This window comes from Cyanistes caeruleus, chromosome 6 (assembly GCF_971803275.1).
Source record: "Cyanistes caeruleus chromosome 6, bCyaCae1.hap1.1, whole genome shotgun sequence".
Lineage (NCBI taxonomy): Eukaryota > Metazoa > Chordata > Aves > Passeriformes > Paridae > Cyanistes > Cyanistes caeruleus.
The window spans coordinates 5,291,313-5,318,582 of NC_141706.1; the positions used below are offsets into that span (position 1 = coordinate 5,291,313).

The following is a 27,270-nucleotide window of genomic DNA, read 5'->3' on the forward strand; positions in this document are numbered from 1 at the left end:
TCCAAAGGCAGCAGCTTTGCAGAGCAGGGAGAGGGAAGGTGTGGGTAGAACTGAACACCAGGCTAAGTTAGCTCTGAGCAACTTAGGCAGAGTCTTCTTATGTAGGTTTAGGTTATGTAGTTGAAATCTTAAAAGTAGTTTTTTCATTTTTTTTCTATCTTTGAATCCATTTCCTCCTGGCTTGCTGGCCACCTGCTAGGAACAGGACTTTTAAGACTGGGTATTAACTATTTTAAGTAATGCTGTATAGGCTGTTTTGGAAGAACTGTGGATATGAGAGAACCTCTTGGTTTTTCTTTACAGATGCAGGTCTGCTTCCCCCACCAGCTGCTGCTCCATTTTTCTCTATATTTGATGAATCCTCTACTTTGACAAATCAGAACATAAGGTAGAATTATTCAAGGCCTAGATGATTTCAGAGGGAAGGAAAACGGAAGCACCAAAGCCCCTGCTGTAGCAGCTGAAATAACTGTTTCTTGCAGGGATGTGTGGGGGTGTGTGTTGTGTTTTGTTTTGTTTATATTGGTATTTTTTATTTAATTACTCATAGGCCATGATGAGGAAATGCTCTTCTGTTCTTCATCTTCAGCCTAGAAGTATTTAAACTGCTCTATAACCTTCCCTCATTCTGGAGAGCTGTATCTGTGGCTTCCTGTTAGTTCTGTAGTAGAAACTGATTGACTGAGATGATCCATAGACTTAAACTCTTGGGAGGAATTTGTTGGAGCTGGGAAGCTGCTCCAATAAAAATGTAACTGACTGTAACTTCTTCTTAGTTGTTCAGCAGATCGTAGCCGGAAAAGTGCCCGTCCCCCTCTCGCTGTTCTTAAGCCTGTGGATTCTCTGAGTGCCAAGGAAAGCGCAGCAGCAGCAGCAGCCTGTGTAAGGAAACAGTTCAGCCCATGGCAGATTTCTTGCCCAGGAGGCACCAGGGCAGCCTGTGCTGCTGTCACACTGAGTCAGCTTGGCTGGAGTGGCATCACGTGTAAAAGCAAGGCTTCCAAAGTGCTGCCTGGCATGGCAGTAATGGAACAGGGGTGATGATGAGATTATACTGGAAATACCATCTTGTGGCTGTGGCTGCCTTGTCCCAGGAAGTGTTCCAGGCCAGGCTGGATGGGGCTTGGAGCAACATGTGGAAGGTGTCCTTGCCCATGGTGAGGGGGTGGAGGGTGATGGTCTTTGAGGTCCCTTCCATCTCAGACTGTTCTTGGATTCTATGATAAATAGAGTTCATGAAGACTGAATGTCCTGTTCATGTTGGATGGAGGTGAAGTGGAAGAGAGGGAAGGGAAATATTCAGCTTTTAACTGAAGAAAAATTTGTCATAAAATCTGCAGGCTTTCACTGTGTTTTTTGGGTTTTGTTTCAGAATGAGCTGAATGGAATTGAACGTTTGGCTGAGGATGCAATTGTGACAGGCTCCTACAAGAACAAGACCCTTTGTGCCAACCCAGAGGACACGTGTGACTTTAACAGGGCTGCCCACCTGGCCTCAACGCCCTTCCACAGGGTGGTGGCTCAAAGGGTCCCAGCTCCTGCTTTCTCTCAGAGTGAACTGAAGGAAGAAGATAGTCCAGAATCCAGGAGTGCACCTCTGACTCAGGAGACACCAGTGTGTGAAGGAGCATACACTGAAGCTCTCAGTGTAAAAAAACTGAGGTAATTAACAGTAAAAGAGCTTAAGCCCCTTCTTCTGCATGTCTTTCACTGTTGTGGTTTTAGTGTTGCTAAGGAAGGAGTTTTCTGAAAAGACCAGAATATCCTGGAGAGGGGCATTTCTTTAGCTCAGGGTCCCCTTTGCCTTGAGCAGATTGAAGAGGTAATAGCAGCCCGCTTGGCTTTTCAGCATTACTGCTGTGGGACTTAAGTACAAGTTTGTTTAACCAAATAAATTGCAGCGAAATTAATAAATGCATTCTGTCTTCATTATGAAACATGAAAAGCAGAATCACCACTTCCTTTTATACTTGCAGAGAGAAGGTGACTAATGGGACTGAGCATCATATTAATGCAGCCCTCTGTTTCTGGGAGCCACTTTGGGGGTGTCAAACTATTTATTATTTAGGGATATCCAAAAAGTGAGGTTTTCTGTGATACGAAAGCAGAACTCATGGCCAGTTGCATGAGGAGAGCGCCTCAGGAAAAATGACAGGATGAGTTTGAGTCAGAGAAATAACGTGGGGAATCAGCAGGTGCTAGCTGTTACCAGAAGAATAGAGCAGGAACACACGCGAGCGGGAAAAGGAGCATTCCTTTTAGATGAGATTAACTGCGAGCGCATTATTTATAAAATTTCTTATTTTTTCCCACCGGCGCTGCGGTTGAAGCGGAAACTTCATTTCCCGTGATGCCCCGAGGTGACGCAGGACGGCGCCAATCAGGTGGGGCGGGGCGCGGCCAATGGGGAGGCGGGAGAGGTTTGAATTCCGAGGCGTCGCCGCCGTTACGGCTTTTACGCTGCTGGGGCCCTGTGTCGGTCCGGGCGGCTCGCTGGGAGCTGTGTGCGCTACTCCCGGCTGGGAGGGGTTCGTGGAACTGGGGCAGCCCCCGGTGCTAGAGCGGCCTGCGCTGCTGTGGTGTCCGTGAGCGGTGCGCGGATCCGCTGTGGGGTGAAAGGTGCGCGGGGGCTGAGGGTTGTGGGGTCCCTGAGGGACCGAGGCGGCCTCAGGGGCTGTGAGATGCGCGGAGCTGAGGGCTGTGGGGTCCGTGAGGGGCGCGCGCGCGCCGGTGGGGCTGGGGGAGGGGCTGAGCGGCTCTGGAGTCTGTGAGGGGCTGTGTGCCGCGACGGGCCCTCGAGGATCTGCGGGAGCTGTAGGGTCCCTGAGAAGCTGCGAGGTGCTTGGGGCTGATGGTTGTGCAGTCCATAAGGGACTGAGGCGGCCTTCGGCGCTGTGAGGTGCATGGAATTGATGCTTGTGGGGTCCTTGAGAGGCGCTCGGGGATCCGTGAAGGGCTGAGGGGGGCTGTGGGATCCCTGTCGGGCTGAGGAGTCGTAAGGTGTGTGTAGGGTTTGAGGCATCCCTGTGGGGTGGAGGGGCTCTAAGTTGTGAGGTGCGCGGGCCTCTGAAGGCTGCGGGACTCGTGAGGGGCGGGCGACTGAGGGCTGTGGGGTGCGCGGGGCTGAGGGGCGCTCGGAGATCCGTGAGGGGCTGTAGTTTGTGAGGTGTGTGGGGCTGTGGGTGTTTCTGGAGCTCTGAGGGGCTGAGAGCGGAGGCGGCCTGAGGGGCTGTGTGGGATCCTTGAGGGGCTTTAGGGGATGAGGTACATAGCGCGGGTGGCTGTGGCGCTCTGAGCCGTATTTTTTCTGCCTGGCACGGCGCTGGGGCTGCCCGGACAGCGCGGGGTGCCCGGTCCCGGCGTGGGGCGGTGCGTCCCGGGAAACCAACAGCCTCGCCTCCCCTCTGTGCCAGCGGGGGTCCCTGCCGGGCAGGGGTCGAGGCTCGGCTGTGTCCCCCTCCTGCTGCAACCCCTCGCCTGACTGGTGAAGGATCAGAGGATCCTGACTAAGGCTGGCTGAGGCTCCCCGTGGCCGGAGCGCAGCCATCTGCAGCCCCCGTGAGGAGGTTGGGGGATCTCGGGGCAGGGAATGGAGCTATCACTGGGGAGGGAGACGGGTTAATCTTAGTGGCTTTTGCTGCCAAGATTGCCTGCGTGCGTTTCTTCATTGTCAAGATTGGCTCTTTTTTCATGTATTTCCTATAATGGGGAATTAAACGCTGAAGTCCCTCTAAAAGTTTGGTATCTAAGCGGTGTGTTTTGGCTGCACAGGAAATTCGGGGTGAATGGGCTGAGGAAAGCCGTCTCTGTCAGGTTTCAGGTCAGTACCCAGCCTTACAGGTGTCGGTTTCTTGTGAATGCAGGATTAAAGGAGAGGTGGTCATGTCCCAGGAGGACAGCCACGAGTGGGAGCTGAGCAAGGAGAATGTGCAGCCCCTCAGGCAGGGGCGGGTGATGTCCAGCTTGCAAGAGGCACTGGCTCAACAGGACTCCTCCAGCCACACTGCTGTGCAGCTTAAAAAACAGTAAGTGATGTTATAACAGCTCCTTTTCCCTTATCATCCTCCCTTCTCATTTTATCTATGTGTTCTTTAACTGCATTAGTCTCATAGGAATTAAAAAAAGGTATAAAATAAGTTTGATAACTGATGTCTGCTATTACCACATTGTAGAATTTTAGAACTACTCACTGCAGGTACTGTGTAGTAGAGACTTCAACTTTTTAGGTTTGCAATGGAGCATTTAAACAGCAAATAGTAGGGAGATTTAGCTGTGCTTTTTAATAAATAATTAACTCCTAATTTGTAATATGCAAGATAAATATACAGTGATACAAATGTATTTATTGGATGAATAATGTTATGTTTTAGGGAGTTTGAAGCAGAAATACGATTTTACTCTGGAGATGATCCTCTGGATGTGTGGGAACGGTAAGTTTCCTTTTCTTTCAGAAAAGAGTTGAACAGTCAGATATCCTTGTAAAAGCAAGGGAAACACATTCTAATTTAATAAGTAACTCATTGAAAGCTAAGTTCTATAATTGTTTTTAAATATTAGATTATGTTTCAGTGTTATGCCTATTTTTTTCTTAATGTCTTTATATTTTATAGGTGCTTGTTAAGAACTGACTTGCTATGAACACATTCTGTCTCTAGGTACATCAAGTGGACAGAGCAGGCCTTCCCTGGGGGTGGCAAGGATGGCAACCTCGCAGCAGTTCTGGAAAGGGCAGTGAGAGCCCTCCATGGGCAGCAGCAATACTACAAAGATCCTCGCTATCTTAATCTCTGGCTCAAGTTTGTGAGTGTTTTGGGAACATCTCTTGGGTGCTGCTTTTCCTTGGGACCTTGTCATAATGTCTGCACACAGCTAAGCTGATTCTGGTGACGAGAGTCTTGTACAACAAGATGCTATATTAGATATATTTTTCTGCAAACATGTTACTCTTGAATTCTGCATCTCATTTCCAGACTATTTTTTAGGGTTGTTCACTTTGGACAGCTACAAACTCCAGATATTTTTGTTTTGGAAAAGCTGCCTTGAATAAATAGAGTTCAAATATTTATTTATGGAGAAAGAGAAGTGGTTTAAAGATACAACAACTAAAATATATTTGTTCTACCAGATATTTTAGTCTCTAGCCACATCCTTTTAAACTCTAAACCTAGCTAAGCGTGTTATGGTCCAGTCTCTCTATTGCTATAATTTTTGTTGTCTACTTCTTTTCAAAGCAGCTCTAGCTTACTGAGCTAATTTACCAGCTCCAAAACTGGCAAGGAATGTGCTATACTTCATCTGAAGCTAAAATAATTCATTCTCATGAATACTAATATGGTGTAATTCAATCATTGAATTACCTAACATTCAAACAAGAAATGATAAAATTCTGTGTACTGGCCTTACAGCTGCTCCTGTTAGATTAGTATTGAAGTCACTGGGGTCTTGCTGGAGGCCTTGAAATGCAGATTTTGACTGGGTCCCTCTGCAGTTCCGTGTCATTACAGACATACTTGGGTTGTTTCAGGGTGATTGCTGCAATGAGCCCTTGGATCTGTACAGTTACCTGCACAGCCAGGAGATCGGCACCACACTGGCCCCGCTCTACATCACCTGGGCAGAGGCGCTCGAGGCCAGGGGCAGCTTCAGGAAAGCAGATCTCATATTCCAGGAAGGGCTCCAGCGCAAGGCTGAGCCTTTGGACAAACTGCAGGCTCATCACAAGTAAGGGAAGAACTTAGGTGTTTATCTGAATTGCTGGGATAGGGAAGGTTATCCTGACTTCTCCAATGTTTTTGTTCTAGGCAGTTTCAGGCCCGTGTTTCTCGGCAGACACTACTGGCACTTGAGGAAAGTCCTGATGGGGACAATATGGGATTGCTGGAAATTGCAGAGCCTCAGAGAAGCTCACTGGCAGATCTCAAAGGCAGAGGGAAGAAGAAAGTGAGAGCCCCCATTAGTCGTGTGGGAGATGCAGTTAAAGGTATATTCAAGAGCTAAAACAACTTGCTATTGGAGGAGTTTCATCTCTTTAACATGAGATTTGCAATTGAATGTGACTGTTGAAGGTAATTGATATAAATCTTCTTGCTTGTAGCCATGAACCCAAACAGAAGCTGCCAGCCTCGGGCTCCTCTGCAAGTTCCAAATGCTCCAAGTTTTGCTGTGTTTGATGAAAATTCTGTGTCTGGACCCGAGATTCCCACACTTACAGCACAGTCATGGCCAGCACCTCCAGTTCCCAGGGCCAAGGAGAATGAGCTCAGCGCAGGACCGTGGAACTCAGGCAGGGTAAGGATGCTCAAAGTAAACGGGGGAATGAGAGGAAGTTGTGTGTAAGCTGATGTCTTCTAAACTCAGACAGAGGTAGTGTCTTTCTCCTTTGCCTGTGGTTTGTGCCTGTTGCAAATACAGATTTAATGATAGAATTGTGACATTGTTTGGGTTGGGAGGAACCTTACAGAAGATCCAGTTTCACCTTCCACTAGCCCAAGTTGCTCCAAGCCCCATCCAACCTGGTCTTGGACACTTGCAGGGCTGGGGTAGCCACTGCTTCTGTGAGCAACCTGTGCCAGGCACTCATCACTGTCCCTGGGAAGAATTTCTTCCCAGTATCTTATCCAAAGCCACCCCCCATTCAGCTTAAGGCCATTCCCCCTTGTCCTGTCACTGCATGCCCTTGTGAACGATCACTCTCCTTCTAATGAGTCCCTGGCCATGTGTACTCTGTTCAAGTTCAGCAAGGTGATATTGCTAGAATAAGGTTTAAAATCTCTGTGGAGTTTTAAAATCAAGAAATGAAAGTTCTTGCTAAGCAAAGGAATTGGCAGAGGTGGCCTGCTGAAGAGTTTGGAGGGCAGAAGAGCAATGTAAGAGGGAAAATGTTAGCCAGGGAAGGGGAGAGAAGCCAGGCCTTAGTTAAATCTGTAAGAAAGAAGTGTAAGAGTTGAATTACATTGGAAAATACAACCTGAAGGAAGACCTTGTTGTCTGTCTTGTGCAAAGAAGGCATGTACAACGTTCTGCAAGTCTTGTTTTGAAGTGCTTGTGAGGAAACAGAAGAGTGCAGATCAAAAGAATTCAAGTGTTGTATCAATGGAATATTTATCCTGGCAACAGGATGACAGAAAGTAGCTTCCAATGGCTTAAACTAAGCATCAAAAGCAGCAGCTGTGCTACAGGTGTTTAGGGCTGTTCTAGAGAAGTGATGCAAGACACTGTCTGAAGGGAATCAATCCTGTGAGATCAGGTTTGTTTCACAGGTGCTCAGATAACCCCCAGTGTTGCCATGTTCCTTGTAGCTGAGAAAAGAAGAATAGAAAGTCACGAGATTGATGCCTGGAAACAGAACACCAACTGTTCCAGACCATGTTAGAATGATAATGTTAAAAGCAAAGTCTTGAAAGCCTTGAGGTACCCAAAATGGGAAAAAAGAGCGCTCAGAATTCGATGTTTAGAATTGATAGGATTGGGCAGTTTGAGTATCTGGCCAATATTGTCCAATGAGAGGAGCAGTTGGTTAGGATTAGGTAATCTGCCTGGCTTCTGCCCTCCTCCCCTACCTTTATTGTGCCAGTGATGACATGGTGCAGAATAAAATGTCCCTGGAGAAGTAACAGGCAAGACAAAACAAAACTTGAGGAATGTGTCAATAAGTGCCTGTTCACTGTGGGAAAGAAAAGTGAGAAAGTACTGGGAGTTACACTGAGGCTTTTAACAGTCTACAGATCTACAAATAATGAAGAATACATAAAAGCTGAAAACCTTAGGTATCAAGATGATGAAAATAATTTCATCTTCTCAGTATGGATGTTGTTATAAGTGAAGCTTGGTAATGAAATCTGGAATGAGGGAGGGATGCAGCCAGGCTAAAATTTATGGAAGCTCCAGGAACGTTCTTTTCAGGTAAAAAGCAGTTTGGTTAAATGAATGGACAAGTTCAGTAAAGCACAGGTTTAATATAGCTGAGAAGAGCGATGAGGAATTATTAGTATAAAATTTCTTTTACCGGTCTCTTTGTGCTGCTTAAAACATTAATTCTCGTCCTCAAATGCTTCCATATTGCTTTTCATGTCTGCCCTTAGAGTAGTCTCTGCTGTCCTCTTAATGAAATTTCTTAGATTGAATGAAATAAAATATCCTGTTTGTGGCAGAAGATTTGAGGATGTTTAATTCCATTCCACTGAAGGGCAGTTCAAGAATAACCTTTGGTGATTGCTCTGAGCTACTAAAACCTGTACAGGGAAGAAGGGGTTTGTCTTATTGGTTTCAAGGTGTCTCAGGAAGCAGTTTGGGAAATGATGGACAAGAGGAGTGAGTTTGTGAAATATTCCCACCATGTAACTTTTTGTGCTGATGAGTCTGAGGGAATTGAAATAGCAGATGAGAGTAGTGTGTTTTCAAACTAAATTACACCTATTCTTCTAAATAATAGATCCTGGATGCTGTTAAGGTGCTGAAATGTTTGTGGTACTGAAACAGCTTCTGATGGAAAAATTGAAAAAAAAACTCAAACTCCAGGTCTGGTTCTTTTTCGTGGACGAGAGAATCTTAGAATCTAAGAATTATCTTTAGAATCTTATCTTAGAACTGGGACAGTCTTGACTGTCAAAGGAGAACTGCGGCATCTGTGTAAAATAAGAAGCAGCTGGAATACCCAGCCTGAGCAGGATAATGTGTGTATATAGCCCTCAATATGTATAAAACATTGGCTCAGGATAACAGGAACCGGGGCTGGTGGGGACACGCAGGAGGAGGAGTGTTCCTTGCCTTTTGGGTGCCAGTGTTCAGGTGCTGGGCTGTGGCTGTGTCAGAAGGGAATTCATCCTGGCAAAGTCTCCATCAAGTTTAATTTTCTGTAGAAGAAAACCTGCAACTGAGCAGAAGATGAGGAAAAGGGAGAGGCAGAGTGCAGAGGGGTGTGGGGACTGGAATGAATCTTGAAGTTGTTAATGTTGCCTTTCCTTCCGCAGCGTCCTCGCAGCACTGTGAGCTCTGGCTTGGAAGTGGCTCACCCCCTACCCAGTTTCACCCCCTATGTGGACGAGTCAGCTCAGCCACAAATAATGTGAGTTTTGAGTCTGAGACGGGAGATTGCATTTGGAATTCTCAAAGCTGCTTCCTAAAATTGGGACTTGTTTTGCCAAGTACTTAAGCTTCTCCTAAGCTAGAAGAATTTAAAAATCTGTCAGCCTGGAAGCAATTAGTGCTGCAGCTTGATGACAGAGGCTTCAGCAGAGGTTGCATAAGGACATGGGAAGTGTTCAATGCTGCTCATGATGTGGAAGCCTATATCATATTTATATATGCTAATGAGTTTAATGGCTTAACTTAGTGTGTTTACACAAAACCACAAGCTACCTGTCTTAGGGTGCTGTTTGCTGTGAAGCAGCTCCAAATTGAGGCAGACTTGTGGCTGATTTTTTCTGTCTTGGGAACTCTGTGCTCAGCATATCTGGAGTTTTATTCTGAAATAAGCTATCAGAGTTGCCATGCCAACAGTGTTGCTTAGGTCATGGAGGAGTGAGTGTGCTGCTTGTACAGTGCTCCCTGAAATGCTGATAAATCCCAGGAGATGGGGTGGTTTAGTTAGAGCAGAGGAAAACACATTCTTTTGCAAGGTTGCTCTGCCTTTCTGTGGCTAAAGATGGCCAGGGAATAGACAGGCTCCTTGTGAGAGAGGAGTGGAAGAGGCTGTTGGGAATTGCAGACAGTTCCCACAGGTTGAATTGCATGGAATCAAGGAATGCTGAGGGGTGGTGAGCAGCACGGATTGCACTTGGGCTGCAGAATGGCTCTGACCTTGGCTGTGCTATTGTTTAGTTGATGAATGTGTAGAAACTGCATTCCTGTTTAAACTGTAAGATTGTTTCTTTCTCCTGAAAGTCACTGATGCCACACTGGTAAATCTCTTGGTATGTCTTGAATGAAGATTTGTTACTCCAAAGGCAGCAGCTTTGCAGAGCAGGGAGAGGGAAGGTGTGGGTAGAACTGAACACCAGGCTAAGTTAGCTCTGAGCAACTTAGGCAGAGTCTTCTTATGTAGGTTTAGATTATGTAGTTGAAATCTTAAAAGTAGTTTTGGGTTTTTTTCTATCTTTGAATCAATTTCCTCATGATACCACGGTCACCTGCCAAATGTGGAAGTGTTATGCTGAAACTGTGTAAATGTGATGCAAATCATGCCATCAGCTTTCATCCAGGCAGAAGAGCCCTGTTGTTATCCTGGTATTGATACCCAGACTTCTGCAATAAAGCTTTAAAACCCCAGACATTAAGAACACCTTTTTGTCTCATGATCTCGCCAAGATGTGAGTATATCCAGCTTAAGTCAGCTGGATTGCTGGTGTTGGCATTGCTTCTTCTCTCCTGAAATTAGCATGTATGTTTTATCTGGCCCAAGAGTTTCCATTTTTAAGTCCCTTTTCCTATGTGTCACTTCTCTCCCAGATAACCATCCTACAAACCAGAGTTTAGGGACTTGTCATGCCTGTGGTCACACAGCTCAATGGAACTAAATTGAACAGATCCTGCTTCAGGATGCACGGCAGTTCAGGCATCATAAAAATTTTATTTGCTTTTGACTGGACCTTATAAACACTTTAGGTTGGATTTGTGTTTTGTTGTTTGTTTTGTTTTAGTTACCACACAGTTCTGAGTAGTATGGTGGCCTTTAGTATTACTCATTCCAATTTTCTTGCATATTTTTTCTAAGCACAGAACAGAATGTCTTTACACTACTCCAAAACCAGGTTTTGAAATTATCCCTGTTGTCTCCTGTGCCTGCTTTCCTGTGCTACTGAGAAGTTCTCAAAGCCCAAGTAATAAATTCCTGATTTTTCAGGACCCCCTGCAAAATTGAGCCCAGCATAAACTGTGTGTTAAGTACTCGCAAACCTGAGGAGCGGGAGGACCCACTGCAGCGAGTGCAGCATCAGCAGCAGGACGCTCAGGCAAAGAAAGAGATGGTGATGTACTGCAAAGAGAAAGTTTATGCCGGAGTTGATGAATTCTCTTTCGAAGAGATCCGAGCTGAAATCTACAGGAAGAAAGCGAGAAAGAAAGACGAAGGTATGTTCCAAAGTGGGCTGAAGCAAGTAAATCTTTCCAGATGGAATCATAAAATTGTATTTGCTTCTGTCTGTGATTGCAGCTGCTTCTTTTTTCTACTGGAATAGTTGTTTAGCTGCTGTGAGGTACAGAGACAGTAACACATTCAACAGCTTTACATGGAAGCTGTGGGACAGGGAAACACCACCAGAAATTTCGACCCCTTGACAATTTAGGCTGCAGCCACCAATTGTATGTGAAATAGGCATCGGGCCTTAGAGGTCTTTTTTCCTTAGATGAAATACAAGCCATAGAACGAAAGAAGGAAGAAATACAAAGGAAAATTGAGGAGCTGGAACAGAAATTAAAGAAGAAAGAAGAGGACAAGCAGCAACAACCACATGAACAGGTATTGTCCTCATTGTTCTTTTCCAAGTAGCTGTAGTTTTAAATAGAAGTACCCAAGAAAGCCAAAAGGAAGCATTTCCTATATTCTAACACATTTTAAACCTCTTTTGAAAGAATTCTTCACTAGTAAAGTATATTTTCTTTCTCTCCCTTCCTTCCCTGTTTGCCAAACAATGTCTTTATAGTAAGAATTTTAAATAATGAAACATATTTGTGACTTTGGTGACTATGTAACTGCTTACATGTGTCCTTAACAGTTGAAGAGTAACTAAAATCTCCTATGAAAGTATAAATATGGTTGCAAAGAATAAATTTTGCATTTTAACTACACTATGCAATAAAAGTGGACTTGCTTCATGTAGGTAATGCTAAGTGCAAATAAAAGCGGCTAAAGGCAGCCATTATCTATCAGAGTTTTAATGAGTATGTGGGATTATCTTCATGTCTTTCAAACCTTTTTGCCTGGCTTGTGATTCTACCACTGTAGAACCAAAATGCAGCTTTGTTTCCACAGGCAGCAGAGGTAATGGGAGCTTCCATACCTTTGGGAACGCAAGGATTTACTTTTTCCAGTGCAACTGAACATGGGGAGAAACAGCCTCAGTCACAAAGGTAATAGAGGATTTTTTAGCCAGCAGGAAGAACACTTGTGAGGCTATGTATTTACGCCGAGTAACATGGATCACCAACAGCCTGTTTTGTCAGGTAGAACGGAATATAGCCTTGGCATCAACCTGTAACCAGGATCTGTGCTCTTTCTCCATGTGTTTGGTTATTTGTCTGAGGGAATCTTAACTTCTTGCAAGTGGCATTTGTCATCTTGGCTTGCCTTTTTTATAGAGTTTACTTACGATTTGTGAAGGTCTGTAGAAAACAAACTTGTTTATTTGATCTTTTTTACAGTGAATTCCGGGTCTATGAAGATACTCAACTACATAAATCATCTTATTCTAAGGGTAAAGTAGTCAAGTTTTTACCATTAATGAGAAGGTTTTGTTAAAGGGCATTGTTGCATGAATACCAAGAAGGCAGCAAAATAAAACCCAAAGCTTAGATGGATTAGAAGTATGACTGTGTGTGCTAGTAGTGCTTTTTACCATATTGGGCAAAACATGGAGCATCTGAGAACTGCCACTATTTGAAAGGACTTACAAGCAAAAGAGCGTTTTTCTTTCAGTAGCAGGAAAGTTTTCTTCCATCTTTCTTGTTTGCAGTCTTACTGACATCTCAGAAGAGCTTAATGCTATCATTAGATTGACAACTACTTTTAAGTCCCTTTTCCTCAGATGTTTTGCTAGGGGAATACAGCCAGAAATTGTATATTGTTGATTTTGGTAAGCTTTTTTGGGAAGTTCACATCCTGAAGAACTTTACTTCTGATCAGAGTTGTCTCTTCTTGCTGTTGACAGAGGTTATCCAGACTCCTGATGTACTCCCAGATAGCCACAGTGGAAATGCGTTTTTAAACTCTAAGGAGGAACAGAGAAATGAGGGCAGTCTTGCAGAAAACTGTACAGATTCTGAAGCATAGTCTAAACCCCAACAAGTTAGCTCACATTATATGGTGGTAAAGGGGTAGTTCATTAACCTGACAAAACCAAGCTTTTTAAATAGGTTTCTTTATACACCAGGTCTGTAACTTCCAGCTAGGAACAGGACTTTTAAGACTGGGTATTAACTATTTTAAGTAATGCTGTATAGGCTGTTTTGGAAGAACTGTGGATATGAAAGAACCTCTTGGTTTTTCTTTACAGATGCAGGTCTGCTTCCCCCACCAGCTGCTGCTCCATTTTTCTCTATATTTGATGAATCCTCTACTTTGACAAATCAGAACATAAGGTAGAATTATTCAAGGCCTAGATGATTTCAGAGGGAAGGAAAACGGAAGCACCAAAGCCCCTGCTGTAGCAGCTGAAATAACTGTTTCTTGCAGGGATGTGTGGGGGTGTGTGTTGTGTTTTGTTTTGTTTATATTGGTATTTTTTATTTAATTACTCATAGGCCATGATGAGGAAATGCTCTTCTGTTCTTCATCTTCAGCCTAGAAGTATTTAAACTGCTCTATAACCTTCCCTCATTCTGGAGAGCTGTATCTGTGGCTTCCTGTTAGTTCCGTAGTAGAAACTGATTGACTGAGATGATCCATAGACTTAAACTCTTGGGAGGAATTTGCTGGAGCTGGGAAGCTGCTCCAATAAAAATGTAACTGACTGTAACTTCTTCTTAGTTGTTCAGCAGATCGTAGCCGGAAAAGTGCCCGTCCCCCTCTCACTGTTCTTAAGCCTGTGGATTCTCTGAGTGCCAAGGAAAGCGCAGCAGCAGCAGCAGCAGCAGCCTGTGTAAGGAAACAGTTCAGCCCATGGCAGATTTCCTGCCCAGGAGGCACCAGGGCAGCCTGTGCTGCTGTCACACTGAGTCAGCTTGGCTGGAGTGGCATCATGTGTAAAAGCAAGGCTTCCAAAGTGCTGCCTGGCATGGCAGTAATGGAACAGGGGTGATGATGAGATTATACTGGAAATATCATCTTGTGGCTGTGGCTGCCTTGTCCCAGGAAGTGTTCCAGGCCAGGCTGGATGGGGCTTGGAGCAACATGTGGAAGGTGTCCTTGCCCATGGTGAGGGGGTGGAGGGTGATGGTCTTTGAGGTCCCTTCCATCCCAGACTGTTCTGGGAGTCTATGATAGATTTCATGAAGACTGAATGTCCTGTTCATGTTGGATGGAGGTGAAGTGGAAGAGAGGGAAGGGAAATATTCAGCTTTTAACTGAAGAAAAATTTGTCATAAAATCTGCAGGCTTTCACTGTGTTTTTTGGGTTTTTTTTCAGAATGAGCTGAATGGAATTGAACGTTTGGCTGAGGATGCAATTGTGACAGGCTCCTACAAGAACAAGACCCTTTGTGCCAACCCAGAGGACACGTGTGACTTTAACAGGGCTGCCCACCTGGCCTCAACGCCCTTCCACGGGGTGGTGGCTCAGAGAGTCCCAGCTCCTGCTTTCTCTCAGAGTGAACTGAAGGAAGAAGATAGTCCAGAATCCAGGAGTGCACCTCTGACTCAGGAGACACCAGTGTGTGAAGGAGCATACACTGAAGCTCTCAGTGTAAAAAAACTGAGGTAATTAACAGTAAAAGAGCTTAAGCCCCTTCTTCTGCATGTCTTTCACTGTTGTGGTTTTAGTGTTGCTAAGGAAGGAGTTTTCTGAAAAGACCAGAATATCCTGGAGAGAGGCATTTCTTTAGCTCAGGGTCCCCTTTGCCTTGAGCAGATTGAAGAGGTAATAGCAGCCCCCTTGGCTTTTCAGCATTACTGCTGTGGGACTTTAAGGGCAAGTTTGCTTAACCAAGTAACTTGCAGCGAAATTAATAAATGCATTCTGTCTTCATTATCAAACATGAAAAGCAGAATCACCACTTCCTTTTATAGTCATAGGCCCCTGCATTTATTTTGACCATATAAAATGTGTTTTGTTTGTAATTTAGTTCTTCTACAGAGTAAAAAAATTGGAGAGAAGAAAAACTTTTTTGGCATTGTGAAGAAAAAACACCTGTTGTAGGGGAGTTTCTTAATCTTGAGCTATGTTGTATTTGCTGGCTCTTAGTATTTAAACATTTCTACCATTCTGAAGGCGTTTTTTTTTCAAGTGGTTCCTTGAAAACCCTACTGATTATAATTAGGAGGAGATATTTCCCACCCAACCCTTCACTGCTTTGAAAGTACTGAAATTTTGTAGCAAAGGGAGTGCTAAATATTCGGGATGTCTTCTGTTGTAGCAGGTGAATTTGGTGGAAGAGAAGATTAAAAAAATTATCTGTAGACTAAGATTCTGAGTATAATCAATCATTAAAACTGAAATGAAGCTCTGACATGACTTCTGGCTTTCTGCTAGAGATGGGAAAGAATTTCTTTATGTTAATTAAATCTGGGTGTGCACAATATCCTCTCCTAGGCCCTGGGTTGACATTATCTACAACTGGTATCTTTGGGAAATCTGAGTAGTTGATGGCTTTATTTACAGCCCGATCATGGAAGCAAGCCTGGAAGATACTCGCTCATCAGGTTCTTCAGTCTCGGGAGGTTCTCTGTCCTCTGTTACACAAATGTCTGCTATTAAATACCTGCAGATCAGTGAGAAACTGGAGCTGGCTCAGAGCTTGCCTGTTGAAGTGGTTACTGATTCTGGAGGTGGAAACATTACTGGTTAGTACTAACCTGACTTTCACTCACAACAAATAACTTGCAGCTGTCACTAAACGTGGGGGTTTCCTGTATCCCACTCTGCTTTGTGTGTTTCCCATTACTATGTGACTGAACTTGTCTCCCTTGTCTGCAGCAATAGTGAGGTGCAGTACAGGATGCTTGTCAGCATCCCTAGCATGTCAGTATTAAGGTGACAGAGAAGTTACTTAGGGTAGTAAAGCAGGCAAGTTTGTAGGAGTAATGAGGTCAAATTCCAAAATTAAAAATTTGGATTGGATGGCAGTAATAACTTCTAAGGTAGCTTTGTTTTGGTTTGTCTTTGTTTTTTCTCTATAATCATACTGTGTGTCTCCTGATGTGCTGATAAGCTACTGCTTTGAAAAGGATGGATACGAATTTGGAGTCTAGTGCAAGTCGCATAATTTTGGTTTAAATTTGCTTTTTAACTATACTGTGAACTGTTCTGCTGCTTCATTGTATTCTTCTTATTCCTATTGAGGGAAAACAGTACTGGTACTTAAATAGTCAATTTCTTTGCTTATTTTTCTTCTAGTTAAAGGCTCTTGTTTTAAATATTTAGATTACAGTTACCAGAAATGGTCACAAAAAGCCTTCAAAACCTGGCTTGTGAATTAGATGTGTAGCATGATGGTTTTCAAGGTGTTTAACCTGCTTTAATTCCTTTGATTTTGCTTTATTAGAATTGTGTATTTGATGACTCAGTGTATCTACTCTGGAGAGTTATGTTCTCATGTGCTTGCAGACTAATTTGATGAAGCATGCTTGTGACTTGGAATAAAAATACAATTAGAAGTGATGTCACTGAAATAGCTGGGATATTTTGGATGGATCTTTGTCTTCTTTTTATCATATATACTAAACTTTAGAGCAAGATGGGAAATCTCTTCAGAAAATAAGAAAGCATTTGTTCAGATGTTTTAATGGTCCTTTCTTAAACTTTGGATCTCTCCAGTTGCTTTGTTTCTTGATTTCTGCACATCTCGCTTGAACTGCAGCTCTCACCCTGGGTGTAGTAATTCTTAGTACTGTGTAAAGAGTAAAAATTACTTCAGATGTCTGTCAGTTTACTCCTGCAAAATATGTCAGTAAATTTCCTAGGTTTGTGATGGCAAAAGTTTGGAACACATTGTAGCCTCTGCCCTACACTGTTTCATAGATCTTTCACAGAGCTGCTTTCTGAGCAGAACTTACTGCAATGCTTTTCAAATAAGTATGGGCATTACAGCAGATGGTCTGGTTCTTACCTGTGTACTGTGAAAGTTTAAAATGTTCTCCCTCACTACAGCCATAGCATTTGGGAGAACGCAATAGAGGCCATCTAGTTCTTGTGTTTTATCTCAAATGATCAAGCACAGTAAACACTTGAGGCTACCTTGATTTTTTTTACAGATCAACTCATCTATTGAATGACCATATGTTCTGTTACGAAGGAAAATGAGTCCAGTCCTACAGGTGTCTTCCAGGAGCTAAAAGCCATTAAATTCTTAACATTGCAGTGGGCAGCAGAGTTGGAGTCCAACTTTTTCTTACATAAAACCTCTGCTGTAATCAAAGGACTAAATTTCCCTAAACCCCATAATGCAAAACCCCCAAACTAATCACTTCCTCTGGGCATAGATTTAAAAAAGGAGTGTTAATTTGCAGAATGAGTTTGAATTCTGCTGTGGCTGAAATAATTCAGACCTTTGTCTCTTGTGAAAGATAAGTTTTGCATAATGCTACAGTAAAACCCTTGACACCTCATGATGAAAGTCTGTCAGGGAGTTTTAAAGACAAGGGTCACATTGACTTCCCAGAGCTATTGGAAAGAGATGAGTTGACTTGCTAAGAGATGAATAGTAAATCAGAATGTGGATCAAAAGTTTCCAGTATCCAGGTTACTTTTACTGACAGATATAACCAAGTTGCAGAGAGTTAACACAATTTCAGCTCATCTCTTCATGTTTGTTTTCTCAGGAGATGATGTGGCTCAGTTCCTGTGGAGCCCTGAACAGCGTAAAAAGCTTTTAGGTTCTGTGCTATCATCACTGGTTGCTTCTCCAGATTTTCACTTGGAGACTGGAGCTGTGCCTCACATGGAGGTTGAGAAAGATGTTGAGCTTGGTAGGTGTGCCAGACCCTCTGCAGTGCAGAGTTTGTGTTCTAATGGGCTTGAATTATGGTTCATATTTACCCTCTTAGTTTTATATGGTGCAGGTGGGGAATGACTTGGGAACAGCTATTTACTGTGACAGCTTATGAATGTAAACTTTTAACACAGGAAATGAGACTTACTGCATCAAAATGGAATACTGGAACAATGAAGAATACAAGATGTTTTTTGCCATTCCAACTGGAGGCATTTTCCAGTGGGATGCAAAGGGATTTGCGATAAAGGTAACACACATGATGGTTATTGTACAAGAAGTGTGAACTGGTAAAATCTCATCCATTAATATAAACTCTTAATTTCTGAATTGCATACAGGAAGTTTGCTACTTCAAGTCCTCTTCCTAATTGTGGATCTAGATTAAAAGTTTCTGATGGTGAAAAATGTCTTCCTTGGTCAAGTGGGAGGGGAGAAAAAAAGAGGATGAGAAGAATATGCAAATAAGCAATTTTCACTTTATTCCAAAAATAAATGTTCTTCTTACATACCTTCTTGTAGGTGTATTCTCAGCCTGTGCCTTGGGATTTTTATATCACCCTTGAGTTACAGAAGCGTTTGAATTCTGACTTTGACCAGAGCTTCAGTGAGAATTGCAGCTGTTACCTGTACCAGGATGGCTGTGCCATTGTGCACAAGGATACAAATTGCTTCACGCTCACGGTCAGTAACAGACAGAACAAGGATAATGGGAGGCTCCAAACTCCTGCTTGTGTGCCAGTAGTGAGTTTGGAATGGTGTTATGCTCCTTGCTGAAGAGCTGCTCCTGTTTAATCCTGCAGTACAGATACTCTGGTCTTTATCTGTGTACAAATCAGGGCTGTGCCTCAGTTGGGTCTGGTTTCTCATTCATAGATCATGTGCTTCTCAGAGACAATCTTGAACCAATTTTTCACATTTTCTGTCTCTGTGAGTCATAAAGGACTGGAGCCAAGAACCACATGTTAAGCAAAATTTGTATCTAAAGCTGTTGTTTAACTTGACCTCTTTCAATACATTCCAGTCAGCTACAGCAAAGTCATAGCAATTAATGTCTTAATCTTGAATGATTCACACTTAAAGTCTTGCTAATGCATTTTGAATTGTTGGATACTGGAAATAGGACTGAAATTGTGATTTCAGTATTTAGTTCAATTTCCCCCTCCTTTGGATCTTTTGTCCGATTCTGGACAAAATAATATTGTTTCCTAGCTTACAGTTATTGTAATTTTGTCTGGGCAAAATGTGATTATAGTGAATTTAAGGTGGGATTGTTACCTCTGTACAGATGAATAATGAAATGAAAGGTGAGCTATAAATATTTCACCTAATCTGAGGTAGAAGGGTACAGAGATAGATGTTTATTGTCTTTTCAGGATATTCTCCGTGACCGCAAGTTCATCACAAAGGAAATAATCTTCTTGGTTGTTCATGATCTTCTGCATGTGGTGGAGAGGCTGCACAAAGCAGAGATTGTCCATGGAGATCTGAGGCCAGAGGTGTTGTTTCTGGGAGACAGGTTTGTCTCTGCCTATGAATATGGGAGGGTACAGAACAGTCATTTCAGCTACAGCTCCCATGCTGCTGTAACTTTTCCCCTTGAGTTGGTGTTCTGAAGTACTGAGACCCTGAGCAACAACAGGCCCTGAGGCAAAGTTGACCTCTAGATAAACTTTCCAACCAAATGTTATATTTGCATCCACTCATTAACAAAGAATCATTAGCAATATGATCTATGTACCTACTTACTGTTGACACATGTATTCACCTTCCTGCATTTAGAAACCAGATATGGCTACACCTGGGTTTGGGGATGTAGGAGCAAAGGCAACTCCCTGGGTTGTTCCCTGAGCCCTGGCCAGGCTTTGGGAGGAAGCCAGGAGGAGGCTGACCCCAGATGTTCCTGCACTGGAAGTGCTGTGAGCTTGTTTATTGTACCCTGTCCCAGCACAGTCGGAAGTCTCTTTGCCTGTGGGTGGATGCACCCATTGGAATTCCCAGTTCTGGGAGGGGCTCTCCAGTGCTTGGCTGTGACTGGAGCTCCCCAGCTGCTGTGCAGCTCTGGAGGATGGTGACGTCTTAGGGCAACTGGTGCTGTATCTTAATTGGTGTAGGCAATTTTTAGTAGCAATGATGAGGTGCATTGCTGAGCTTCTCCTTGTGTAATTCTTTACAATCTTGCATTATAGAAAATGACACTATTCCTTAAGTTGGTTTCTGTGCCTCTTGTGCTGAACCTGCCCACTGGCAAAATAGTCATGATTTTACAGTCCAGGTATTTTAGGCTCCAGTGCATTCTGATAAAAATGAAAACACTTAATTTAGGAATAAAACCTGCTGTAGAAGCAGTATATATGGATGTTGTAAAACTTATGCTCAACAAAATGATTTTTCAGTTACCTGTGTTTTTAAGCTTGTGCTTTACCAAGGTTCTGGACCACTAACTCAATATGGTTTGTAACTTGCCTTTATATCTGTAACCCATGAAATTAGAAGACATAAGACAGGTGGGACTGGAGTATCCAGATACCCTAAACAAAGTGTTCTGCTTCCTCTGCAGTCCAGCTTGTACCTTGATGCATAGACCTAATTTTATTCTTTAAGCTTTATTAACATAACATGGGAAAAAGTTGCATATCCCTTGGAATGTGATCTGTGAACTAAATGTGGTGATGTCTGGAAATTAAATACCATGTTAAGAATGATAATATGAAAGCCAGCCTTTACTTAAAGGTTGTGTGCATTCAGGTACACAATATGGTGAAAAACAGTGCCCCACATTAGATCCTTGCAATTGATAAGATCAGGCAATTATAATAACTGGCCAGTATTGTCCAATGAGAGGAGCAGTTGCTTAGGTAATCTCCCACCTGGGTTCTGCCCTTCTACCTACCTGTATTATGCCTGTGATTATGTGGTACAAAATAAAATGTCTTTGGAGAAACAGGGAAGACATAACAAAATTTTAGGAATGTGTCAATAAGCGCCTGTTTATTGTCGGAAGGAAAGCTGGAAAAGTACTGGGAGTTACACTGAGGCATTTAACAGTCTACAAAGCTACAAATACATGAAAAATACATAAAAGCTAAAATCTTTGGGCATCAGTGGGAAGCCAGCATCCAGAATGTCTAATGAATCAGATCTAATTCCATTACATAAATTCACTGTGGCTGTTTTTAGTTATCACCAATATGTTAAAAACAGCTATTAAATTTAAATTTACTTTGAGCCTACAGACATCTAACATGCATGCTCACTATATATTTTACTTATAATTTATTTGTGATTATTTTATTAATAACTTATTTACATTGTTATTTATAAATTACATACCTGTACTATGCAAGTTTTAATATTTTCTTCACATCCTGCAATGGGCTGTCTCGCACACCCCTTGGGGTGCTGCATCCTATTTTGGAAGTCACTGATCTTACAGTGGCTTGATGAACTTGGATATCTCCTGCTGGATTTCTCTGTAGCAAATACAAAACAACTGCCAAAAAAGATGACTGTGGTTTTCGGATAGCAAAAGGACAAGTGCATAGTATAAATTACAAAATAAGCTCACAGCATATAAGTATGTAAGAAGAGTAGTAGTGAGAGCTATGTGGATGTTGGCTTGGCAGTTGTTGATAGAGATACTCCTCCCTGCCCTTCTGGTTTGTCCTCCCTCACCTGTAGACTAGGAGAAGTTTGTGAAAGTATTATCAAGCTTAATTTTTTTTTTTTTTTGTATCAAGTATTTTGAGATCTAGAAGGAGAGGGAGAAGTGCAAAACATTACACAGATGCCAAATTGATTCTTTCATTTTTGCTTTTATCTATTTTTTATATTCTTTACGGATGTATATTTGTAGCTGTATAGCCTATTATTGCATTTGTAGCTAGCATTTTACCTACTCTGTTAGAAAGACAAAATAAATTCCCCAGTGGCTCCAAGCCTTGGAGTCCAAGGTTAGGCCCTCTGAGAGCAAAGGTTGAAAACCAGCTCTTCAAGACACATTTTCATATACAAAGTTTAGTTCCTATCTGAGGGGGATGGCTCAGAAAAGGGTAGAACCGGGGGGGAATTACCTCATCACCTATGTCTCTAATTGGGCATTCTTTTCAGTTATGCTAATTAGATAAACATATAAAAATTGAATATGCTTTATGTGTGCATCTTTGGCAGTTTTCATCTGGTGTGTTGTGCACCATAAGGATCTTTAAAAAGGTAACCCCTTTTTAATCACCTGTCTGGCTCATAATTTCAGGAGCAGTGAAAAGGCATTACACTATTCCCACAGTCCACAAACTTTGTTTCAGATAACTGTGACAAATACAAAATTAGCATCATCCTCAACCCTTTATTGTTTCCTATTGCTTACTGTACAGAAAGCAGTATCATCCCTAAGCTCCCTGCTTTGAGCCCTTGCCATCCAGGGCAGCCCTTGCAGCAGTAGTTCTGACAGCAGCCATCAGAGGGGAGCATTGACATGGCTAAGACTCACCTTCACTGTGCTGTTAAATTTAATTCTTAAATAAAGAAAAAGTTTGTTGGCTTGTCTGCTGCCTCATGTGCTTCCTCTGCTCAGGATCTGCGATGCGTTTTCCAATGAGGAGGTACCAAACGCTCTGAAAGTGGTGGATTTCTCTCACAGTCTGGATTTGAGGGTAATGCCTCGAGTCAGCTTGCCCTACAACTTTCCCACGGCTCAGACCCCTCATGGACAACAGCTTCTGGCAGAAAGTTCTCATCCTTATCAGGTTAGTCTCTGTTTAGCAGGACATCTTAATTTCTTTCCTTTACAAAACCCACTTTCTTAAGTTAAAATTTACATGTGCTGTGGAAAGCTCTGATGAAATACCAAATAAAGAGAATTTTGCATTTGTTGGAATCTGGCATTAAGTAAAAGGATTAGCAGTGCTGTTCAGTGACTGTAATTACTGTATTTATTTAGAAACCTACAGTGAAAACAGAATTTTACCTTTTGAAGTTTTCTTGCTCAACAGGTCCCTGGAAGATTCTGGTGCAAAAATGGTTCCAACTTAAATGTGTGCAGTAAGAGCAGAAAGTGATAGACATTGAACTTTGTGATGTTTGTTGTGATTACAGGTAGACTTGGTTGGCATTGCAGATATAGTCCATTTGATGTTGTTTGGAGATCATATCCAGGTCTATCAGGAGAATTCCATCTGGAAAATCAGCCAAAACTTAACAAAGTAAGTCCTTTTGCAGAGGGGGGTGCTGGGAAAGAAGGGACATCTAACTTCATTTACTTTATAGTGATACTATCTTCAGACCTTAGAACATACAATAACTGGGGGCTGTTTTGGCCAAAAAGTGTTAGTTTTGTGGAGCCTGAAATTGTGAAGTTGTTGGACTTGTTCACTGATAGCCTCAGCACTGTGTAGGAGACAATTTTAAGTTGAATATGAATAATCTAGTTGAGATGATTTTTCTTTTTCCATCCTTTCAGATGAGACTGACTTAGTCTCTCTGCAACTTACAGATCAAGCTTGGAGAAGTTTTTAAGTGGGTGGGTGGTGAGGGGGGCAAAGATCACATGAGCATGTTAACTCAGAAATGGATTAGTTTGGCTTTCTGCTTTGCTTTTTTCTTCTTTTTTTCTTCATTCTACTAAATCACTAATGGGAGGGTGTAACAGTTGTAAAAACAGTACACTTGTACAGCAAAGAAAAAAATTTGAAACTGTCATCTAAGATGTAAGTGTGCAAACAGCTGCTTTTTTGAAGCTTCTGTTTGTCTCAAGTATTAAATTCTACTGCTCTCTTTTAGCCGTGTGTTTTGGCTATAAGTCTGCTCTGCCTTCCCATGCCCTTTGTTTGTTCTTAGACTGAACACTTGTTTATTTTGTTAGGCAAATACTGCAGGTGTTTTGCCTTGGCATTTCATAAGGATTTTCCAGAACTCTGCACTCATGACAGCAGTTGCTGGACAGGTGTCTGATTCAGATCACAGATCACTCCTAGGATCATTGCTTTAAGAAAACCTACTACCAGCATGGGAGTTGTCCAGTTCCCTAGCAACCTGCACTGCTTGCATCTCCCAGTTTGTTGTATTTAGCCTTTGGAAAAAAATCCAATCTTCTTAAGCTGTGTACAGAGGGAAAAAAATGCCTTTTTTATTTTTTCTTTTATTTTTTTATCTTTACTGGGTATATGTGTGTTTTTCTACTATGATATCCTTCATTTAATTCTGTAAGAGATTAAATGAAACTACTGCAAATGAGCTGCATAATGACTGAGTTGAAAAGGCTGGGACATGGTGTCAGGGACCTGATCAGGATGTAGGTATGGGAAAAAGAGCAGTAACTGTCTGGATAACTGGAACAGGAGGAATTGTAAGTCTGAATTGGGAAGGATAGGGCTGGCTGTCAGTGGAGTTTGGAGGGGAGAGGTTAATTAGAAAGGAATTGTAGTCAAAACTGGGGATGCTGGATCGTAAAAAGTAGGATTTTGGCCCGAGGTAGAACTTTGAGGGAGACTTGAGGAGTGAGACCTGTGAAAGGCTAAAGGAGACACAGCAGGAAGAAGGTAAAGGCTGGGCATGAATTCTGTGGAGCTGGAACCAGGCTATAATAGCTTCTTACTCACCTGCATGCATCAGTTCATAATCTGGGAGTTCAGAGTACAAATAAGGAATTTCTTTGCCACCCTCTCTTCTGCTTTGCTTCTGAAAGTGTTTTAGATTTATCATTCATCACCTATACTTACTTTTCAGTGTAAGTTATTCCAAGAAATGTCTGCACAGGTGCTTTAGTTACACATTGTACTGAAGTCTTATGTCAACAGTATAAATGAGGCATTTCATTATGTGGGAATAAGGAATTTGCACTGAATCCATTTCCATTCACCCATGGATCTTTTAGTCCGTCTGGTTCTTATTGACTGATGACACTTCCTCTAGTCAGTTTGAAACTTTCCACTGATCTGTGACTAGCAAATTCACTGCTGCAGGGAGCCTTCATCCACCAGAAGAGGCTCCACAATTAAGTATTCCCTGGGAGAAGAGTCAGCTGATGGAGATCAGTTTTGTTCTTCATCCTTTGCATACAGCCATGTGTGCTGGTGACACTTGTAACACCCCTGAAGACACAGGATCCTTCTTCCTGATGCTTTTAGTAATTCTACTTTTGTAAAGATGACATTGCTTCCATCCTTTGTGTTCAGAGTTCTCCAAATAATTTGGAAAGTGATTTTTTTTTATTATTTTTTTGAATTTCATTTGAGTTTGTTTGGAGGGTTGTGGTTTTTTTTTGGGGGGGGGGGGTTGTTTTGGTTTTTTTTGATTGTTGGTTTGTTGGTTTTTTTTGTTTGGTTTTGTTTTTCCAAGGATTGTATTGACAGAATAACTTTCCTCAAAAAAGGTTCTGAGAATTCAGATATTGACAACTAGAAAGAGGGCTTCTTACTAGAAGGCTGACTGGTGTTAAATACAACCACTATGGCCCTCTTATCTTAAGAAAGCTTTTTAAACAGGACTTAATTATTTTTATTAAACAAAAGTAGATATAGCAGAATGATTGCAAGAGTTACTGATTTTACTACCAGTTCAGCAAAATACCAAAACCATGGGGAATTGCAGGGCAGAGCACAACATTTTTCTTCCAAGGTCAATGGCATTCAATAAAATAGAACCCACTTAAAAGGTGACAGAATGAATGGAAAGCACTGAAACACTGTGGTAGAGATTTAGGAGAAGGTAGAATGTACATTCTGATCAAGTTGGTTTTTTCACCTCTGAGTATATGCTGACAGCCTGTTTTTCAGGGGAGAAGTTTTACCATTATTAAAGAATGGATGTGGTGATTTTTTTTCTGTTTTCACTGTACTATTTTAGGAAACTTCATCAGTGCAGGTTTATGTGAGGCAGGATATAGAAGCTGTGTTTGAATTTTTAGGACTATTTTTGTCACTCAACTCCTTACACTACACCTCCTTACCAACATTTTATCTCCTCTGCCACATCTCTTGCTCATCTAATCCCACTAAGAAAATGGACTCAAGTCTTGCATATTTTTTTCTTGGTTAGGTTCTGCACTGACTTAATTATTTTAGCAAATATAAGAGTTACCAGTGAAATAGTACAGGCTGGATTCATTCTGAGACTGGCTGCTGCTGTTTTGTGAGTCACTTAAAGCAGAGGCAGATAATTTGTTTCAAAGCCACTGTAACTCCTAGCTCCAGGGAGAAAAGTGCTTCAGTAGTCAGTAGCAGTGCAAGACTGAAGAACAAAGGGTTTGCTCTAATATCAGTTTTCTGAGACTTAAATGAGTCACTTAACCTTTTTATTCATGTTATGTGGGTACATCTGGGAGAGGGGGGATTTATTACTATTAATTGTCTCCAAAATGTTATCTGTACAGAAGTCTGGCAGATGGAAGGCATGGAAAAAAGGAAGCAAAACTGGCTCTAAACCACCATTTTTATTTTTTTTTGAATTTTTTTTTTTTTTTTTAATTTTTCTTGCAGCTTTCCTTTAATATTGCCCTGTTATCTTGCAAGTGGGTAAATAAGATTTACCTCTGCCCTTTATTCATGAAAGGAGTTTCCCAAGTTGTTTGATTCAAAAATGTTCTTGATAATTCCTCTAAACTTAAAACTGCCATGGCTTGGTGTGAATGGTGGTAGTGGTCAGATATACTAGAAGAGGTAACTGTATAAGCAGTTGTTTTAGACCTTTGTAGCTACTATTCAGAAACTTATTGGAGAAAGAGAATGGGGTTCATACATATAAAATGAATAATACATTCCTAGTTTTCCTTTATATTTACTCTTGTGAGTGAAATTATTATCATTTCAGGCGTGGTTCTCGTAGGATGTTTAGTGCTGAATATCAATAGACATCTTGATAGACATGTGTGTGTTGTGTACTGTTCCACTAAACACTGCTCTATTTGTTTTAGGACCCCTGACAGTGATTTCTGGAGTAAACTTTTTGAGAGAATTCTGAATGCAGATGGCAAGTCCACAGTACCTCTGCTGAGTGAGTTGAGAGGGGAAATTAGTGAAATGTTTGACAACTCTTTCAAAGAACGACTTTTGTTGACCTTAGCTGCTGTGGGAGAAACTTTCCTCCTGGTGAACTTCCAGTGACTTCATAGAAGACAAACACATTTTGTATTCTAGAGAGGAATTTGTTGTTGCTTTCTTATGTTTTCAAATGTAAATATGAGAGTGATTGGAGCCATTTCTGCAATACTTCACATGAGACTTGCTCAAGAATGTTTCTATTGCATGAGTGCATAGAAAACCTCCTGAGCCTCTCTACATGAACCTTTCTGTGTTGGGGCAGTTTGCGAGAAAAAATTGTTTGTCTTAACTGCCACCTGCCCTTCTAGTTCCCTTCTTGTACAGCTCCTTAAAAATTTAGCACCTAACTTGCACCACACTCTTTGAAATGTCTTTGTCTTGTGTTCTGTTGGTCTTTTAATTTGTGTTTAATCAATAAAGTTGTGTTTTGGTAGCAA

General features: G+C 42.0%; 1 protein-coding gene across 6 annotated transcripts; it reads left to right on the top strand.

Moving 5' to 3' along the window:
• The first annotated feature begins 302 nt into the window (after window positions 1–302).
• On the top strand, window positions 303–27,270 carry LOC111930493 (mitotic checkpoint serine/threonine-protein kinase BUB1 beta). 6 transcript variants are annotated; one of them, XM_086894609.1, is made up of 26 exons: window positions 303–388; window positions 777–882; window positions 1,373–1,662; window positions 2,331–2,384; window positions 3,864–4,025; window positions 4,371–4,430; window positions 4,656–4,800; window positions 5,525–5,721; window positions 5,802–5,980; window positions 6,095–6,288; window positions 8,970–9,064; window positions 10,841–11,067; window positions 11,343–11,455; window positions 11,969–12,066; window positions 12,358–12,410; window positions 13,209–13,293; window positions 13,682–13,793; window positions 14,280–14,569; window positions 15,471–15,652; window positions 17,630–17,776; window positions 17,934–18,049; window positions 18,321–18,482; window positions 19,175–19,317; window positions 22,372–22,543; window positions 22,893–22,999; window positions 26,707–27,270. In XM_086894609.1, the coding sequence occupies exons 5-26, from the start codon at window positions 3,883–3,885 to the stop codon at window positions 26,894–26,896; spliced, it is 3,210 nt and encodes a 1,069-aa protein (XP_086750735.1). In that variant the 5' UTR covers window positions 303–388; window positions 777–882; window positions 1,373–1,662; window positions 2,331–2,384; window positions 3,864–3,882; the 3' UTR covers window positions 26,897–27,270. The 6 variants fall into 6 exon arrangements, with proteins under 6 accessions (XP_086750735.1, XP_086750733.1, XP_086750738.1 ...); XM_086894607.1 differs by lacking the exons at window positions 303–388; window positions 777–882; window positions 1,373–1,662 and having other exon boundaries at window positions 2,376–2,619; XM_086894611.1 differs by lacking the exons at window positions 303–388; window positions 777–882; window positions 1,373–1,662; window positions 2,331–2,384 and adding an exon at window positions 2,634–2,838.